General features: G+C 40.8%; 2 protein-coding genes across 2 annotated transcripts in view; one reads left to right on the top strand and one right to left on the bottom strand.

Moving 5' to 3' along the window:
* FBXW2 (F-box and WD repeat domain containing 2) overlaps positions 1–14,369 on the bottom strand; it is a 28,608-nt gene extending 14,239 nt beyond the window's left edge. The window contains exons 1-3 of the mRNA XM_047829432.1: positions 14,235–14,369; positions 14,024–14,132; positions 7,029–7,538 (exon numbers count right to left, since the gene is read on the bottom strand). Coding sequence (XP_047685388.1) covers positions 7,029–7,518 — 490 coding nt within the window. The 5' untranslated portion in view covers positions 7,519–7,538; positions 14,024–14,132; positions 14,235–14,369. The remainder of the gene's footprint in view (positions 1–7,028; positions 7,539–14,023; positions 14,133–14,234) is intronic.
* Positions 14,370–16,886: 2,517 nt separating this feature from the next.
* Positions 16,887–19,471, top strand: B3GALT9 (beta-1,3-galactosyltransferase 9). The gene is made up of 2 exons (XM_047829433.1): positions 16,887–17,100; positions 18,355–19,471. The coding sequence occupies exons 1-2, from the start codon at positions 17,095–17,097 to the stop codon at positions 19,456–19,458; spliced, it is 1,110 nt and encodes a 369-aa protein (XP_047685389.1). The 5' UTR covers positions 16,887–17,094; the 3' UTR covers positions 19,459–19,471.
* Positions 19,472–21,178: the final 1,707 nt, after the last annotated feature.

Raw genomic sequence — 21,178 nt, 5'->3', positions numbered from 1 at the left:
CCACGAATGCAATTTACATACGTAATTAAAATTTTTCTATTATTTACTGTAAAAACAAATTTAGTACAAATTTCATTAGCTCAATATATCAAAAATATTGTTAATGAAATATTTTATATCCTAAGTCTTTGATATCTACTGAGTATTTCCCATTTCACATCTCTGGACCAGCCACATCTCAAGAGCTCAAAAGCCTTGTGGGGTCAGTGGCTAGTATACTGGACAGTGTGTCTAGATAATCTGAACTGTACATTTGAAAAATGGTTAAAATGATAAATCTAGGTGTTCCACAAATATGCCTTAGGAAATGGCATGATTAGCTTCTCAATCTAGTATATATTTTACCACAATGTGATAAAAACAAACCAAAAAAAAGGGGAGAGATTATCCTAATTTTTAAATTAATTTATACAGGAAAATATTGGGCCACTCTTTTACGCCCTAGAGAAGCATCAGAGAATAACTTGGTTGATTTCAGTTCCATTTTCTAGTGGTACAAGTCTACTCTTAACCGCTAAGCCTTTAGGAGTCATTGTTCTCTGCTCCTTTTTGGTTTTATTTCAACCTTTCCTATAGACTCCTGTTTGCTGCACTGAGTATACTCCAACGTGTTTTCAAGGAGGTCATCAATGACGCAGCCTAAAGATGAAAGGGGAGTAAATAAATGTAGACTGTTTTTCATTATATAAAAGAAAAAAAAAAGCCCTCTCAATTCAGAAGAGGTTGAAAACAATATTTTGACATAAAAAATTCCAGGGATGGGTATATAACAAACGTAAGCAGAAAACTGAGCTGTAACTCAAATGGAATAAACTATCGTATCCAGCAAGGTTTAAATATTTAACTGGTAGAATCAGATCTCAGCTCTCAACTGCCTCTTGGAGGCATGTGACTCTGATGACCAACTGAACACTAGCCAGTGCCTCTTTCATACAGGCAATTTTCACTGCCCTTGAAACTCTCTTCATCACCATTCTTCTTTACCTCTTCCCTAAGTACACTCTTCAAGGATCCATCCTAGGCCCCATTCTTTTTTCCTCTCCATGTCCTTTTGAAATTTCACTGTTATAGCCATAGCTGAAATGTCACTAACTCCTCAACCTTTTGCTCTAGCCCTGAGCTATTCCCCAAAGCTCTGATGTTACATTTCCAGAACCTTGTCGGAATCTCCATCACATCCAACTGCATTGAAGTGCATCCCAGGGGCACCTGGGCGGCTCAGTCAGTTAAGCATCTGACTTGATTTCAGCTCAGGTCACGATCTCACAGTTTGGGAGATCAAGCCCCACATCAGGCTCTGCACTGACTGGGGAGCCTGCTTAGAATTCTCTGTCTCTCTCTCTCTCTCTCTGCCCTTCCCTTGCTTGCACTCTCTCTTAAAAATAAATAAACTTTAAAAAAAGTTTTTTTTGAATTTCATTCCAAATTGAACTCCCTCTACCCGCTCAAATTTATTCCTTCATTTCCTATTCTTGGTACCAGTACTACCACCTTCCCAGGTATTTTCCTCGCCACATACTCAGTCCTTTGTTAAGTCTTGTTAATTCCATTTCAATGGCTGCTCTTCCATTTAACTGCTCCTTTAAAAAAATCTCTACCCTTCGGGCACCTGGGTGGCTCAGTGGGTTGAGCATCTGACTTCAGCTCAGGTCATGATCTTGTAGTTTGTGAGTTCAAGCCCTGCATTGGGCTCTCTGCTGTCAGCACAAAGCCTGCTCCAGATCCTCTGCACCCTCTCTCTCTGCCCCTGCCCCACTTGTGGGCACGCTCCCTCTCAAAAATAAATAAACCTTGGGACGCCTGGGTGGCTTAGTCAGTTAAGTGTCTGACTGACTTCAGCTCAGGTCACAATCTTACGGTTTGTGAGTTTGAGCCCTACATCGGGCTCTGTGCTGGGTCAGAGCCTGGAACCCGCTTAGGATTCTGTGTCTGCCTCTCTCTCTCTGCCCCTCCCCTACTCTGTCTGTCTGTCTCTCTCTCAAAAATAAACATAAAAAAAATTAAGTAAACAAACCTCAAAAAAAAAAAACCCAAAAACTCTACACCTACTATCCTAAATCTAGATCTACTCTTACCTAAAATGCAATAGGCTAATACTTTAGTTTAGAAATTCTAGATCTGTCTATGTCAGAGGGTCTTCATATAAGTAGTGTCATCCTCCAAGGGAACATTTTAGAAATTTGCAGGGGTGGTTTCAAGTGTCACAATGATTTTGGAGGCAGTGGGGGAGGGGGGGGGGACGGGGGGGGTCTAAATTACCAGCCTCTACTGGGCAAAGACCAGAAATGCTAGACATTCTGCGATGTTTGGGACAATGTACAAAAAAAAAAGTCATGTATTCTGCATGACCTTTTTTTTTAATGTTTATTTTAGAGAGAGAGAGAGAGAGAGAGAGAGAGAGGGAGGGAGGGAGGGAGGGAGAGGGAGAGGCAGACATAGAATCTGAAGCAGGCTCCAGGCTCTGAGCTGTCAGCACAGAGCCCGATGCAGGGACCTGAGACCACAAGATCATGACCTGAGCTAAAGTTGAACACTTAACCGACTAAGCCACCCAGGCACCCATATTCTGCATGACTTCTTAAAGATTCTGCCTGATTGCCTTAAAGGTTCTGCCTGTGACAAGTTTATTCTTAGTTGTCTGAGCCTTGGACCTGTTTTACAAAGCACCGAGTTTATTCTGAATTTACTATGAGTGTAACTACCAGGTAGACTGAGGAAAAATGTACTTTGCTTTGTTGGAGACTTTTCACCACTTGTGACCACATCACTGATGGTACAAATACAACACTGTGCTATTTACAACTGTCATGTTCATGATGATAGTACATACACAGGTGCAAACATCTGATTACACTACCGTCTTCTAACACAGCTGTGCTTGAGCACAACACATTTAATGTGCGTTATTTTAATTTACTGTCTTATTTCTCCTCTGGATCAGAGTTTAGGTATTATATTGATTTTTTGAAATATGTGTATGTACAGGTAAGTTATTTCTATGAATTTGACTTCAAGCTAAGAGAATATTGTAAAAGACGTTACAAAAAGAGGACCTGGGGCCTGGCAGAAATAAGAAACACTGGTCTACTTGGAGCAGAATGCTCTAGTCCTGGCCCTTTCTCTGCTCAGAAATCTTTCATAGTTTTTCTTATTGCTTAAAGAAAACTGTCCAAACTCATATTCCCAATATTTAAGGTTTTTACAATACAGCTCAAGACAATTCTCCAGCTTATATTCTAAGAATCTCTTATAGAGTCCTTAATTATATACTGAGTTCAGAGAAAAAGAACTTTTATTTTCCTCCTATATGCTCCATGCTTAGCCCTTTCCATACCTTTGCTGGAAAGTGCTTATTCTCATCTAAAATCTACCCATTCTCCAAGATTCAACATAAACACCGCTCAATTTTTGCAAATGAAAGACATCACTCCTTCCTTTGAACAACTGATTTTTTACTCATACAATTCAAATATATCATTTGACCGCATATCTTTTATAGCTGTTGTTTTTCTTATTCAACTGTAAGCCATGGTCACAATATGGCAGCGTGCAGGTTAAATATGACACAATCACAATATTTTTAAAATGTGATAATACTTAAAAATCAGTACACTAAAAAAAAAAATCAATCAGAATATTGCACAAAAATCTAGATTTAGGACTTCTTTGAAAAATCAGATCTGACCACTGTGAGCCTATACCCCACATGGCAAATAATTCACTGCAGTAGAGCAGCAGCTACCCTCTCTAGAAGGGCAAGTGTTCTCTCGCTAGCACAGTCTACATGGAGACTCTTACTTAATCAGGTTACCTTCCTGATTCCAGTATGTATGTTCTCTGAGCAAAGAACTGTCCTAATTCATCCACATATGTCCTTACATTGTCTTTCACATAGTACTTTCTAATTATCTATTGCATAGCACAAACAAAGCACAACAGGTTCCTTTCTCACCATTTCAGAGCTCACAGCTCAGCAGAAGGATAACTACCTCTTTGGTAATAGCATGAAACAAAGGTATGTATAATTCCATAACAAACACTTCTCTCACTAGTTATAGTTTCAGGGATACAGCTATTAGAAATTTTAAACTTGGGGTGCCTGGGTAGCTCAGTCGGTTGAGCGTCTGACTTCAGCTCAGGTCATGATCTCACGGTCCGTGGGTTCGAGCCCCGCATCGGGCTCTGTGCTGACAGCTCAGAGCCTGGAGCCTGCTTCGGATTCTGTGTCTCCCTCTCTCTCTGACCCTCCCCTGCTCATGCTCTGTCTCTTTCTGTCTCAAAAATAAAAACATTAAAAAAAATTTTTTTAAAAAAGAAAAGAAAAATTAAACTAAAGCTTTGGATTATTTTCAATAGAGCATAATTTTCAATACACAAACTTGATGAATTTAATCAGAACAAAAAATACAGGGGCGCCTGGGTGGCGCAGTCGGTTAAGCGTCCGACTTCAGCCAGGTCATGATCTCGCGGTCCGTGAGTTCGAGCCCCGCGTCGGGCTCTGGGCTGATGGCTCAGAGCCTGGAGCCTGTTTCCGATTCTGTGTCTCCCTCTCTCTCTGCCCCTCCCCCGTTCATGCTCTGTCTCTCTCTGTCCCAAAAATAAATAAACGTTGAAAAAAAAAAAATTAAAAAAAAAAAAAAGAACAAAAAATACAAAATATAGACCCACCTACAGAATAACCTTAAAATGAAGGGTCGGGTCCACCGTTATTGCAGATATTAACTTTCCAGGTAGTTAAAGAATTCAGTGAATGTGTCCCATTCACTTCTGCCCCAAGTTAAACTCAAGTTTTACTGCATTTCAAAAGTAAAATTTGATGAGAATTTTTCTTTTAAAGCTACATGTGGTTCTGAAAATGAGTCAACTGCCAGTATTTGCCCAAGTGTGAATGAGCACAAGGCTCGAAGGCAATACTGCATCTTAATCTTTAAAACTTACCTGCCATTGATCATAAGGCAAAAAGGACACAGAAAAGCCATTGCCTCAACTGGGAAAGCACATCCAAGTATAAAAGAATGGATGATACCTTTCCAATAATCCGGCTTATAGGACACAGAATAATGTAAGCATGGAGTAACTTTAGGATGACAAAAACCACGAAATGCCTTAAGTTTAATGTTCATTTTATAAAACTGGCAAAGCATTTAGCATTTTAGAGAAACATATCACTATGAGAAAATGTACATCCTCAAGAGATCATACACCTCAAGAGTATTAAAACTGAGTCTGTTATTTAAAACTGCTGTGGCCATGCCATGAATTCAGTCTCTCTGGAAAGGACAGTTAAGAGGAGCTTTAAAATCATTTATATTTCCGGATCTGTAATTCTACTTTGAGGTTTCTGCCCCAAATAAATAATTCAAGGGGGGAAAAAGGCAAACAAAAATATTCATAAATATTTCATAGATATATTCTGAATTCATAGAAACAACCTGAATATACACTAATATTGAATTGGCTAAATAATGATGATATATTTACACAAAGGAACAGAATATGCTATTAAAAAAGGCAATTATGGGGTGCCTGGATGGCTCAGTGGCTTAAGCGACTGACTTAATTTTGGCTCAGGTCATGAGTTCGAGCCCCGCATTGGGTTCTGTGCTGACAGGGTGGAGCCTGCTTCAGATTCTGCGTCTGCCTCTCTCTCTGCCCCTCTCCTGCTTGCTTTCTCCCTCCCTCCCTCCCTCTCTCTCTCTCTAACAATAAATACATAAACTAAAAAAAACTTTTTTAAAAAGGCAACTATGTACTTCAGTAATACTCAAATGTTTATCTTGGATTAGGGCGCCTGGGTGGCTCAGTCAGTTAAGCGTCTGACTTCGGCTCAGGTCATGATCTCACCGTTGTGGGTTCGAGCACCACGTCGGGTTGTGCTGACAGCTCAGAGCCTGCAGCCTGCTTTGGATCCTGTGTCTCCCTCTCTCTCTGCCCCTCCCCTGCTTGTGCTCTCTCTCAAAAATAAATAAACATTAAAAAAATAAAAATAAAAAAACAAAAAAACAAGAAGGGCCTGACCTATAAAAAAATTTTTTTAAAAAGAAATTATCCTGGATGAAAAAAGAACACCAAGGATCCCTAAATATTACATACAATGGAAGTGAAAAGGCATCGGGATCATCGATAAGGCTGCCTGAAATCATTCTACACCATTGCCTAAGAATTATTTACAATGCCCATCAACTGCCTAAAACATATGCACTGATTACATGTACAAACAGCCATTATAACTGGAAGAATCACACAATTCCAAATTTTAATGATTGTATCTGCTACATAGTTACTTAATTGCTGAGGATTAAAATATCCATCTGTCTTTGTTTCCATGCCCAAATTCTTTTAACTTTTAATTCTTCTTAGAACCACAGGAATTTTAGCAAGAAAGAAATACCTCCATTCCCATACTTTATAGATAAGAAAACAAACACAGAGAGGTTAAGTAATTCTTGCAAGATGATCTAATTACTTGCTAGGTCTAGGCATCATCTTTTCCACTGGTTTTTCTCAAAAATCACTGTTGACAGAAAAAAAGTTTAACCAACATGGAAAACTGTACATGGAAGGAAAAAGCACTGAAAAAAATAGTTACAGCTTTCTGACTCACATCACATTTAAAAGAATGTCTGGGGGTGTCTGGGTGGCTCAGTCGGTTAAGCGTCCGACTCTTGATCTCAGCTGAGGTCTTGGTCTCAGGGTTGTGAGTTCAAGCACCGCATTGAGTTCCATGCTGGGCATGGAGGAAAGGAAAAAGGAAAAAGGAAAGGAAAGAGAAAAGAGAAAAAAGAAAAAAAAAGAATGTCTGGAGCCTTCTTCTCACAAAATTCTATAAAAATGATTTGTCTTCTAGAGGGAAAGAGGATAAAAGGGTGTAAAACTGCTCAGGGATGGAGGGAGGGGGAAATTCCACTATAGATATCTCATATAATTAATACTTGCCATCCTCAAGCCTAAGGACTAGTTTGTTCTGTTTCTAAGATTATACCCTATGAAACGCACAACAACAACAAAACAGTTCCAGAATCTCTTACCTGTACAGAGAAGTCCATCCTTGTAGTAAAGTGCATACACCCTGGCACTGTGTCCAATTAACGATGAGGTCTCAAAGGCTTCATGGTCCTCCAGTTGCTTCATTCTCAAAATAGCCTTCAAATAAACCTTCTTCCAGTGCAAAGCGTCCTGAACAGAATCATCTATCTGCCAGCCCAAATTTTTACACGCAGTCTGCCACACCTCTGTACAGGCACTTATCACCTTATTCCACTGTTTAGAGACGAGGCAGCATGTGAGTAAAGTCTGAGGATCGAGCCATTTTAACAAATAAAAACTGAGCTCCAGGGGAAGGAGTTTGAGGAAGTCCCGCTTGAGGAGAGTCTCCAGGTTATTGGAGAGATGCCTGAGCTGGACTGCCCCACTCAGACTAATCAGGTGATCCAGAGTTTCATTTTTCTGCAAGTCCGTCAGAGAAAGAAATGTAACAGAAATGTTATCAAGCCATGTCTCAAAGTCCTTTCTCTCCATAAGGTTATGGAAAAATTTACCTGTGGCACATCAAAATATTGTATTAGTTCTGCTCAAAAAGACCATTCAAGCAAGACTGCTAACAAATGAAAATTAGTGTAAAAAACTTGGCATTACAACTTTGTTTAGTTATTACATTACAACTTTACAGTTAATATATTGTATTCGAAAATCTTCCATGCACACAAAAGATAATACATCTAAGAAAACATACTTTAATGAATCATGATCTCTGAAACATAAATCAGTGAGACTTATGTTGGTGTAGGTGACTTGCTCCTTTTGAAGTCTAGCACATGCTACATGCATCTTCACAGTAAAAGATTTATAGTATCACTCATTATAAAATAGTTTATTCTATACACTTCTCTCCCCTCCCCCCAACACGATCAAAACCATCGTAACACTATTTCCTTAATACGCTCTATTTGGGTACTTAAGTCACAAATATAAGCACCAGCATGTGACAACCAGAAGGCAGGTCTCCTGAGCAGTAACTGGAGACATTAGTTATCATGCTAGGCACAGCTTGATCTGTTACCAAAATCACAGAACTGACTACTGGGTTTTCAATAAATATTCAGGCAAAAAAGGTCTGGGGAAGAAAAACAGGCAGATGTAATAAATCATGTGGCTCAGGTATTTTGGTTTTTCTACTTCCTTTATGGCACTGCCTGTTAGAACAAAAATTACCAAAGGCCTTATGTAGCCTTACATAGTTTTTATAAGCCTCATATGAGCTGGTGACAACTCTTAATCATGTGCCCCCAGAGAGCAAAGAGGGTCAAGGAAGCTTGCACAAATAAGTAATCCTGATGCTTCCAAAACACAACACAACACAACAAAACAAAACAAAAAAACAAAAAAAACCCAGGTAGCATCATCCCTACTTTGCAGAGGAGGAAGTTACAAGTCAGAGAAGGTAAGTGATTTGCCTACCTACAGTCAATAGAGCTATTAAAACAGCATCAGAACAGACTGGAAGTCAGTGCTCCCTCCATCAGTACTCTTCCAACCACACAAACCGAGCTGTCTCTCTCTGACTACAGCTACAACCAGGAGAATCACAACCTGGTTATAAAATCTGGTACCTATCTGATTATACCACCTTCTCCTTTAAAAGAATGACACATTGCTCCAGGACTAACTGGAGCAAAAAGAAACGTTACAAGTATATAGCATTACACATTGCATCAAGTTATCAGCCCGCTTTTAAGAACAGGGAGTAAACTAATGAAAAAACAAAAAATACAGCAAATCAGCAAAAATCATCTTTCCCAAGCTTAGCTATATGTTGATAGATGTTAGTGCTGGATGATGGATACACGGAGGTTTTCATTCTCTTTACTACCATATGTTTAAACATTCCATAATTAAAAAACAAAGCTTTCCTTCTAATATCACTTAGTTTCCTACCAGATTGCCATACTAATTTTAAAAATTAACATCCAAATCTCAACACACCTCCAGAGGCAAGGGAAACAAAAGCAAAAATAAACTACTGGGACCTCATCAGAATAGAAAGCTTCTGCACAGCGAAGGAAACAGTCAGCAAAACTAAAAGCAACCGACAGAATGGGAGAAGATATTTGCAAACGACACATCAGATAAAGGGTTAGTATCCAAAATCTAGAAAGAACTTATCAAACTCAACACCCAAAAAACAAATAATCCAGTGAAGAAAAGGGCAAAAGACATGAATAGACACTTCTCCAAAGAAGACATCCAGATGGCCAACCGACACATGAAAAAATGCTCCACACCACTCATCATCAGGGAAATACAAATCAAATGAGATACCACCTTACCCCTGTCAGAATGGCTAACATTAACAACTCAGGCAACAACAGATGTTGGCGAGGATGCAGAGAAAGAGATCTCTTTTGCATTGTTGGTGGGAATGCAAGCTGGTGCAGACACTCTGGAAAACAATATGGAGGTTCCTCAAAAAACTAAAAATAGAACTACCCTACAACCCAGCAATTGCACTACTAGGTATTTATCCAAGGGACACAGGTGTGCAGTTTCGAAGGGACACATGCACCCCCATGTTTATAGCAGCACTATCAACAATAGCCAAAGTATGGAAAGCACCCAAATGTCCATCGATGGATGAATGGATAAAGATGTGGCATGGGGCGCCTGGGTGGCTCAGTCGGTTGAGTGTCCGACTTCGGCTCAGGTCATGATCTCACAGTTCGTGGGTTCGAGCCCCGCATCAGGCTCTGTGCTGACCGCTTGCTCAGAGCCTGGAGCCTGCTTCAGATTCTGTGTCTCCTACTCTCTCTGCCCCTCCCCCATTCACTCTTTGTCTCACTCTGTTTCTCAAAAATAAATAAATGTAAAAAAAAAAAAAAATTAAAAAAAAAAAAAAGATGTGGCATAAATACAATGGAGTATTACTCGGCAAACAAAAAGAATGAAATCTTGCCATTTGCAACTACATGGATGGAACTGGAGGATATTATGCTAAGCGAAATTAGTCAGAGAAAGACAAATATCATACGACTTCACTCATATGAGGACTTTAAGAGACAAAACAGATGAACATAAGGGAAGGGAAACAAAACTAATATAAAAACAGGGAGGGGGACAAAATATAAGAGACTCTTAAATATGGAGAACAATCAGAGGGTTACTGGAGGGGTTGTGGGAGGGGGGATGGGCTAAATGGGCAAGGGGCATTAAGGAATCTAGTCCTGAAATCATTGTTGCACTATATGCTAACTAATTTGGATGTAAATTAAAAAAAATAAAATTAAAACAGAAAGGCGAGGCGAGGCGAGGCGAGGCGAGGCGAGGCGAGACGAGACGAGACGAGACGAGACGAGACGAGACGAGATGAGACGAGACGAGACGAGACAACAAACCAAACAAACCAAACCTATTTACCAGAGGGGAGGTGGGTGAAATAGGTGATGGGGATTAAGGAGTGCACTTGTGATAAGCACTGGGTGACGGAACTGTAGAATCATGATATTGTACATGTGAAACTAATATAACACTGTATGTTAACTATACTGGAATTTAAAATAAAATTATATTTAGAAAAAAAAAAGAATCCTGACACATAGATTAAAAACATTAGTATCTAAATTAATGTCGAAGAGGAAAATAAAATTTTTCCCATAAATGTCACCTAGATGAGGTCTACATCAAAAGCCAGATCTCACCTTCCAACTTTGTTCACGTAAGGTCAGTAAAAGTCCTTTTCATTAATTTCCCAATATCAAATTTGGCCAGAATGTTATCAGACAAAAAACAGTAAATGCAACCAAACTTTCCAATCACATCATCTACTACCCAATAATTTTGGGTTTTGGAACAGTGAATGGACTTTAAAAATAAAATAATATTCTGGAATCCTCAGGGTTTGGGCTAGGCAGGATTTATTAGTTTAAGGATTTACCTGGCAGCCAAAAAATAATCAGTTCACCAAAAGTTTAATCAACAACAGAAGTTAACACACTACCTCCTCCTGAAGCCAAACAACCTTCTATCTTCAACATTTCCAGAAATTTTTTACTTGGAAAAAACCACTCATAGCAAGGCAAAACAACTCTTTTCTTTGGACACCCACAAAATGTCACCATAGCTAATTAATTAATACTGGCCAATTAAAAACATACACCAAAACATCTGCCCAGGAATCCTTTTCTACAGTGAAAAAGCATGGGGGGCTTCTTCCTCTATCACACCTACACCTACACACACATGAATATCCACACATCCATCATAGAAATGTTTACACGTAAGTAAGCTGAATTATTATTTAAATGACCACAAGGCAAATTTGTAATACCCATGAAAACGTTATCAGGTAGGTTCGCACCATTAACAAAAACTAAGACACATCTTACAGCATGCCAAATTAATGTAGTCATGACACCACAGAAAATTATGGGACAAACTTTTCAGTGAGAGCCTTTAAAAAACCCAGCCATTTCTGAGATTCATATATTCTCTTAACCCATAATAAGAATTTTTTCCTCAACTCTGCAGTATTAGAAAACACCAGTATTTACTTTTCTAAAAAAAAAAAAACAAAAAAAAGACTTTGGAGGTAACTTTCTTAAGGTCACAGGTCTAAAATGAACTCTTTCAGAGAGCCTGTAGGAATATCACATACTGGCTGCACAAGGCCCCCAGGGGAAAACTTCAGGAAGCAGGATTTCAATTCAACACATGGAGGAGCTTTTATTTTTTTTTAAGTAGGCTTCACGCCCAGCGCAGAGCCTAATGAGAGGCTTGAACACACAACCCTGAGATTAAGACCTGTGCTTGAGTGGGGCACCTGGGTGGCTCAGTCGGTTAAGCGTCCGACTTCATCTGACTTCGGCTTAGGTCAGGATATCGCGGTTTGTGAGTTCGAGCCCCGCGTCAGGCTCTGTGCTGACAGCTCAGAGCCTGGAGCCTGCTTCAGATTCTGTGTCTCCCTCTCCCTCTGCCCCTCCCCTGCTCACGCTCTGACTCTATCTTTCAATAATAAATAAAAATTAAAAGAATAAAGACCTGTGCTTGAGATCAGGAGTTGGGCACTTAACTGACTGAGCCACTCAGGCTCCCCATTAGGAGGAACTTCTAAATCATCAGGAGATTTCCAACAATGTAGGGGCTGCCTCCAGAATGGTGAGATTCCCATTACTGGGAAAGCCAAGGACAGTTAGAAACAGAGGCAGAATGAGGTATATATGAAAATGCTTTGGAGTCAGTCAAGTCTTTCAGTGATTTACCCACTTCCTACGTGATCATGGGCATCTCTGACCAACTTCTAAACTTCAGTTCTATCTGTAAAATGGAAGCTATCTCTCACTTTGAGGGCTGGGAAACTCAGAAATTGAGCAGGGGTGGTACTTTTGTTAGTTTTATTATTATGAATACTGGCCAGGAAAGCTTTCAGCAGCCCTAAGGCTGGAATAGACAGGACTACTAACAACCCTTTCAACCCTATGATCCTTACCATAAACTTTCCCTTAAATTGGCTTAAAATACATGGAAGAAAAATTCACGGACTCAAACTTACTGGGGTTTAATTTTATAATTAAGGGCAGTTATTGAGTTGAGGCTAGAATTTCCTGCTAGGTGCATTTTTGTCTGTACCCACACTCCATGCTGTCTTGCCTTCCCCTCCCCCCGACTTGAGATTAAACATTAAACTTGTCCTTCTGCCCTCAATATTAACAATCACAAAGCTCCGAAATGGGTATGATGAAGACTGCAAAATTGGAAGCCAGGAGGCCTGGGTTTGGTCTCTGGTTCTACCATTAATTCCCTATGTTCCCTCTGGCAACTCTCACATTTGTATTGGTTTAAAAGATTCAAGTACTACTCATAGACATTATTTCATTTGATTATCAGAACTTCAAGGAAAGTATCAGTACTATTGCCCTTAACTAATAAATGAGATTTATGACCCAACAGGTGGAGTGACTTTCCCAGGGTCCCATAGGAAGTTAAGCAATTTAACATCTTACCTAGCTTCCCACCGTCACAAACAAAACAAAACCTATATACTGCTAGGTCTTACTAGAGATAGATGTTCTGGATAAAACATCACATGTACGTTTTCCTCTCCTCCACCAGGACCTGGCCTAGTTAAGAGTGAAAACAAGACATTTGTTGTTCGGAAGCCCAAGGCTTCATCTTCCCTGGTTTCTCATCAAGCATAATCAGCTTGTTACAGTACAGAGGTTTTGAAAACGTGTATCTGGATTTATAAACTTACACACACCCAAGGTATCTTTGGAATATTCAAGAAGCTGGTAACACTGGTTGCCTCCAGAGAAACCTGGAGAGCTGAGGAACAGGCGTGAGGAGCCCTTTCTTGAATTTAAAACCATGTGAATATACAACTTGTTTAAAATCTTACAACTTATTATTACAACTTATTTATTCATCTCGCCTTTGGTTTTGAGATGAATACAAACAGCTCGGAAAGAATACAGTGTTTATAAAATCCAGGCTCTGCAACTCCACTTGTTGCCGAGTGACACTGGGGAAGTCACTTCACCAATCTCAAGTCCAGTCTTTGACTTGTAAAATGCAACCTCGGAACAGCATTCCCTGCAAGGGTGTTTGTGAGGCTTAAATCGGATAATGCACGTAAAGCGTTTAGCACAGTACCCTACACGCTGTAAGCCTCCGAGAAACGTCAGTTACCGTTATTATTGAGCATTAATATGGCTATCTGTAGTTCAAGCGCCCCCCCCCCCCCGCCACATACACACCTGTTTCCATAGCATACCCACAACTACGGCGCAGTCCCTCACATTAATACAGCGCTTTGTACTTCAAAACCACCTCTCCACACTTCATCATCTTTCAAAGTCATGGCAGCCCTGGGACATCATTGTTAACTCATTTCGCAGCTAAGGAAGCTGAGAACTAAGAGGCAGTAACTCCGAGACTCAATGTTCCCATCTCTAAAATCAACTCCAGATCCCTTCAGCCCGTTCGTCGCTCCCAGGTTCCCTGCTCCCAGAGTCGTGTTCCGCGCAGCACTGACCTGAGCGAGCGCCCCGGGGCCCGGGACCTCGCGCCGGGCTCACACCGACTAGGCGCGCTCGGGCCGCCAGAGCCTCGCAGCGGCCGGGTCCGCTCCGCAGCCATGGCGCCTGCAGGGAGAGAAAGACAAACGGCCCGAGGCGCCGCTGGTCAGCAGGGGCGCGGGCGCCTAAGAACCCCCTCCCCGGCCGGGCCCCGCCTCACATACAGACCTGGACCAGCGGCCGCCGCTCGGGGTCTGCAACCTCACAGGGGAGCGGCTTCCGGTGCTGCCTACGTCATCTCCGCGCGTCCCTCCGCCCGCGGCGCCCAGCGGACGCGGGTGCACTTCCGGCCCCGGCCTCGAGGGGGAAGCGGGCGGGCTGAGGAGAGCGCCCAGGGAGGAGGAGCATGCGCAGTATAGCTGGGACCTGTGGCGCTTCATCCTCGACTTACTTCCGTGCCGTGTATCGGAATTTGTCCGGAGCCTTGGTGTCCTTCGTCGGACCGATCCGACCTTGCACAAACTCTGTGGCGCTTTTCCTTATCCTCACTTTTCGGAGGAGAGGGAGGAAAATTTCAGAGACGTGTCCAAAGTGAAACAACCCATTGAGCCGCCTATCATGCATGTCCCAAACACTATTCTAGGAGATAGGGTTAGTGAGCAAAAAGTACAAAAATACCCGGCCGCCTGGGGTTTATATCCCAGCGGGGGAGGCTGACAGATAAATAACTAAGCAAGGCATGGTGCAAGTTTTAGCAAGTGCTCACGAAAAAAATAAAGCAAGTTAAGGGGATTAGTGAACGAAACAAAGGAGTCAAGTGATCTAGGTTCAAATCCCAGCTCTGACACTCCGGCTGTGCCGTTGGCCTTACTTACGTAACATCTCTGGATTTATATTCGTCTTCTGCATAGCAGTTATAGTACTTCCTCGTGCGATCCTCCTGAGGACTGAAAGCTGAAGCATAAATCTCTAAGCATCAAAGAACAAAAATTGTGTGCTTCCTATGGGCCAGGCACTCTCCTGATCACTTTGTGTTACCGCATTCAGTTCCCACAGTAGCCCTGCATAGTAGTTACTATTATTAATTCTTGTTTTTAGAGATGAGGAAACCCGGGTCAAAAGAGGGTTAAGCATCCTGCCTAAGGTCATCATAACCGTCTATCTTAGGATTTCAACCCAGCCCCCCCCCCCCCCGACTTCAAGAACTTAAATTCTCCTTGTCTCTCCCTAAGGGCTCATAAACTGCGAACCTGCCTATCTTATACCAGCACCTTCCAAAAGGACTTTCAGCAATTATGTCCCCTATTTACATTGTCTAATAAGGCAGCCACTAGCCTCTTGTGACTACTGAACACTTGAAAATGCCTAATGTGACTGAGGAAATACAATTTTAATTAATTTAAATATAAATAGCCACATGTGGCTAATGGCTACCCTATTGAACAGACTGGTCCAAGAGATAGAACACGTAATATAGACAGTAAGACAGTCATGTATCCAGTTAGTGTTAGGGAATGACCAAGGCACCAAGCATCCTGAGTCCATCTAGTACGCTTGAAACATGGGAGATACATATTTGACTATGTGAAGTAGAAGCCAAGTATGGTGTCTTGAAAGTCAGGCTCCACGAGAGCAAATTTGATTTGGTAGGCAACAGAAAGCCTCTGTAGACATCTAAGCCAAACAGTGACTGATGACAACATTATAAGAAATTTTAGGAAGACGTGTATGCAGATCAGATAACCTCTATGAAAGGCAAAGCAATACCAAGGTAATTAAGAAAAACAAGCCCCCCTATCAATTTGTAGCAAACAAATTGTGGTAGGAGTTTGATGAATCAAACTGAAAATCCCAGACAGAGGTGCTCTAGAGGCAATGTTGTTAGACCTTCTCATGAACAAAGAAACCAAATTGTCAAAACTGAAGCAAGAGGAGATCTGGGAGCAAAATTTATAGCTCTAAGAGATGAAAATTGCAAAATAGGATTTGTATTTAGTTGTTAAACTTAGAATGTATAAAAAAATTTCCTTTCATATGATTTTTTTTAGGTTAGATTTTCCCACTTTGTAAAAATTTCCAAGATTGCATGACAAATGGCTGAGCAAACATTGACACTTTTCCTAGCCAAACAATTACAAAAAAATGCCCTGAGTGGCAGGCAGGAACATCAACATGTGAAAAGACGAAAATGGTTCAGCCCTGCCTGAAAACAGAATGCTCAATACAACTGCTTATGTGACAGCAACATGAAAATATGCTGAATGTTGTTTCCTTTCTTAAACTTGCTGGTAGAAACAGTGTTTGGAATAATCCCTACATATTCATGCCCCCAGGAAAATGGCAAACAGCAAATGCTTAGTTCCTTCAGTTCTGGCTAAAATGGACTATGTGTTGTTTTCCAGTTTGAGATAAAAAAAAAAATGCCTGGGTAGGTAGTTGGGGTGACATATAATTGATTCAGTAAACTTCTTGCATAGCCTATACTAGGAATTCAAAATCCTTCCCCATGAGACATAAACCAAAACTTTCATACGATGTTTCTTTGGGGAGGAAAAAAAAAAAACGCACCCATTAGGGATGATAAGTATTCCTTGATGTTTTAGTACATGTCTTGCACATGCATATACCAGGGAGCAGGAACGAGTCCAATCGTTTAGTTTCTTGAGAGCACTCTAAAACATACTGTATGACATTTCTCCTTGTATTATGATGTTTGAGAGGTGATGTAGGTGAACTGCTCTTTCAACTCCCACACACATTTCACCAGGAATTCAGCATACCGGCAACAGGTCAGTTTCAAAACATATACAAGGTTGGAAGCGTTTGAAAAGGTTTGTGTTCTCCATTCTTTGTTCCGGATTCACTCTAGCTGTAACATAATCTGCACTTGCTTCCCTATGGAGTCAGCAGGTATTCTGGGACAAAAGCTCAAGTTGATTGGAAAGAAACTTTATCCTTAAAGTCTCAGGCACAAAACACCTTACCTCAATTGCTGTTAGACTGGAATGATGCTGAGAGCTACATTTGGACATAATTTTGGCATCTGGATTCAGTAATTTCCAAAGTCCTGAAACGGTTCACAGACAACATGCAGGTAAGTTTCTTAAATCTTGGAAGCATTTGATATCTATTAAAATAGGTTTGAGAAAGCTGAAGTTTCTTCTATGTGCACATCATCAGCTTTGAGAAAATGGAATGGAATTCAGATTATAATTACAGGGATTTGTTTTGTTTTGTTTTGTTGCCTGTTCATTAGGTATAGGAAAGGAAAAGATGGGGGTCAGGATTCTCAGTGGTTAAGCTTTGGACTCTCCCAGACTTGAGTTCCAATTATGACCCTTCCCCACGCCCTTACCCACTGAGATGATCTTTGGCAAGTTACTAAACTTGGATGCTCACCTTAATTTTGGAAATAACCTATATGAAAGGGATGTTACCAAGGCTAAGCGAATTAAGTCATTTAAAGTGCTTAGCACAGTGCCTGACACACTGCAAATGCTCAGTAAGAGGTATCTATTATTATGGAAGGCTTTGTCAATCAAACTCCAATAGAAATTTAATTTCTTTAATGTTCCCTTGCTCTGTTATATTACGATACTGTATATGCCCTTCCAGATGGAAAGTTTCCATCTTCTTTGATGATGTGGAGTAAGCTTGGCACAGAGCCATCCTAGATCTCTGAAGGGGTGCTATGCAGATAGCGGGAATTTGCCCATATTGGCAGATGTGTTGAATGGATTAGGGGACATCGCTAAAACAGACAATGTCAGAAATCAGTATCAGATTAAATTGGAAAGTCATAGTAGAAGGATGTAAATGTTTGATAGTAGCCATTGTTCACTGGCCAACAAAAGCAACTACTTCATGGAAAAATAGCCCTTGACCTTTGTAATTAGAGAAGAAACTGATCCAAGTGCTTCACTTTCAGAAAAAAAAAAATCATATATTTTCCTGTAGGCTTTTAACACAATAATTCTGCTTGTTACTTTATATCCATATGTCTATGCCTGATTCCTCTTTGCTTTTCCAATGTCTAGCACCGTGCCTTCCATATAGTAAGTAGGCTTTCATCCAAACAAGCGAGAAAACAACCAACTAGCATTTTATTCAGTTTCTCCTTCACGCCAAATACTGAACTCTGCAACAGTGGAGAAGAGAGAGCTGTCTTTTCTCTGCCAGCTGTCCAGGAGACCATGATCTAGTGGGAGAGACAGATAACAAAAATAAACGAGAAACACTTAAAATAGTGTATTTCTAAGTGCTGTAAGAAGTATGTATAGCATTCAGTGGGAGCAAAAATAAGAATGGAGACGAAGCTTGAATGAACATGTGTTTTCGTCTTATTTAGGTGACATTCTGCAGACTTCGGACTCACCAGTGGTGTTTCATTCTATTTAATGTTATCCTGTTTCATGCTTTGCTTTTTGGAGCTGATTTTGTGGAAGAATACTTTCTGCATGCTTTGCCTTATGTGGATATGAAAGCTCTTGAAATTAAGGAGAAGGCAAGAAAATTGAACACGGAGCCCCTAAGAAGTAATCTTTCCAAGTATTACATCCTGAGCCAGTCGGAGCTGTGTAAAGGGAAGAATATATTTTTACTCTCTCTTATCTTCAGTAGCCCGGGAAATGGAACAAGGCGGGACCTCATCAGGAAAACCTGGGGTAATGTGACCAGTGTTCAAGGGCACCACATTCTCACACTGTTTGCTTTGGGAATGCCCGTTTTGGTAACTACCCAGCAAGAAATAGACAAAGAGTCCCATAAGAATAATGATATAATTCAAGGAATCTTCTTGGACAGTGCTGAGAACCAAACCCGGAAAATCATCACGATGACGCAGTGGGCTGTGACTTTCTGCCCTAATGCCCTGTTCATTCTTAAGGTTGATGAAGAGATGTTTGTCAATGTCCCGAGCTTGGTAGACTATCTTCTTAATCTGAAAGATCACCTGGAGGATGTCTATGTAGGAAGAGTTATCCATCAAGATACACCCAACAGGGATCCTAATAGTCAAGAATTTGTCCCTTTCAGCGAGTACCCAGAAAAGTACTACCCAGATTACTGCAGTGGCGAGGCTTTTATTATGTCCCAAGATGTGGCTCGGATGATGTATGTGGTTTTCAAAGAAGTACCCATAATGGTTCCTGCTGATGTGTTTGTAGGAATTTGTGCAAAGTCTATTGGCCTTATACCCATCCACAGTTCAAGGTTTTCTGGAAAAAGGCACATCAGATACAACAGATGTTGCTATAAGTTCATTTTTACATCCTCAGAAACTACAGATATTGAAATGCCCCTGGCATGGAAGGAAATTAGCAGTGGGAAAGAATGTACCCTGTTTGAGACTTACTATGGGCTCATTTCCTGCAAACTTCTGACATACTTTGACACCCTTAAACGTTTCCACGTGGGTACCATAAAAAATGATGGCATGTATTTGGGTGATTAGTTTTGTTTTGTTTTTTTTTTTTGCTTTTTATTATAAATTTGGTCTTTTTAAATTAACTCATACCTCGTTATAGAAAGCATCCCTCCTTCCTTGTGTTTTATGTACTTTGTTTTAGCGAGTTGCAAAATGTTACTAGTGCTCAGATGTACTACATCATATTGAGATTTCATGTTACGAAATCTAAGTTGAGATAGCACTCTTTTCAAAATAAAACATTCTATCCAAAAAAGGGAGAACATGACATTTAATTATAACCCAAAGTCTTGTTTCTCTTTACAGTCATTGAATTTATAAAAATCATATTCTGTGGAACTGTCATGATTCAGCAATAGCAATGGCAACTAATTTTTGCGAATGCTCAGAATTAAAGGCAAACACTAAGGAATTTGTTGAACAAAATTGTCATCTTGTATGTAAGCAGGAAGCATTTTACTCATTGGGTAGTGGAATTACATTTAATTTAAAAGTATGAACCACATAGTATATGGACTTGGATAGCTAACTCTTTGTAAAGCAATTTTCATCAAGTTCTAATTAGCCAGTGCTTTACAGACGGGATGCGACACATTCACATTCCCTGCTAATGTGTACACTCTGAGTTAGTTTCCTAGAAATGCTGTAAAAAAAGTACCACAAACTCGGTGACTTAAAACAACAGAAATGTATTTGTTCTAGTTTTATTTTGTATGACAAATTTTTTAATGTTTCTTTATTTTTGAGAGACAGAGTGAGCCTAGGGGAGGGGCAGAGAGAGGGAGACACAGAATCGGAAGCAGGCTCCAGGCTCTGAGCTGTCAGCCCAGAGCCCGACGCGGGGCTCGAACTCACGAGCGGTGGAGATCATGACCTGAGCCACCCCAGGCATCCCTATCTGTTGTAGTTTTAAAGACTAGTTTTATTTATTTATTTATTTATTTATTTATTTATTTATTTTTTACATTTGTTTATTGTTGAGACAGAGAGAGACAGAGCATGAACGGGGGAGGGGCAGAGAGAGAGGGAGACACAGAATCTGAAGCAGGCTCCAGGCTCCGAGCCATCAGCCCAGAGCCTGACACGGGGCTCGAACTCACGGACCGCGAGTTCGTGACCTGAGCTGAAGTCGGACGCTCAACCGACTGAGCCACCCAGGCGCCCCAAAGACTAGTTTTGAAGACGAAATCAAGGTGTTGGCAGGACCCTGCTCTCTCTGAAGCCTGTGAGGGAGAATCCTTCCTTGTCTCTTCGACCTTCTGGTGGTTGGCAACCACGCTTAGCATTCTTTGGCTTGCGGACAGACCACTTTAATCTCTGCCTCCATCTTCACACATGGCCTTCTCTCATGGGTCTGGGACTTTGTATAATCTCTGCTCTGTGCTGTGTCCAAATTTTCTCGTTCTTCTAAGGACATCAGTCATTGGATTAGGACCCAAATGACCCCATCCTAACTTGATGACATCAGCAAAAACTCTATTTCAAAATAAGGTCACATTGACAAAAATCAGGGGTTAGGATTTCAACATTACCTTTTTTGGGGACACAATTTAACTCACAACACACTTGGTGATTTCTCTTGTGGAATAACTAGGCACTAGATCAATGTTCCCATTCTGGGGCCCTCGGAATTTTAGGTGTCCCCGAAGTAATACACTTTGAAAATCTCTGCCATGACACTTACTACATCATCTTTCTGGATATATTTTTAAAATATACTGAGCCTCAGTCTATGTACAGATTCAGC

Source organism: Prionailurus viverrinus, chromosome D4 (assembly GCF_022837055.1).
Source record: "Prionailurus viverrinus isolate Anna chromosome D4, UM_Priviv_1.0, whole genome shotgun sequence".
NCBI classification, from domain to species: Eukaryota; Metazoa; Chordata; class Mammalia; order Carnivora; family Felidae; genus Prionailurus; species Prionailurus viverrinus.
This window is presented reverse-complemented; position numbering and strand designations above follow the sequence as displayed.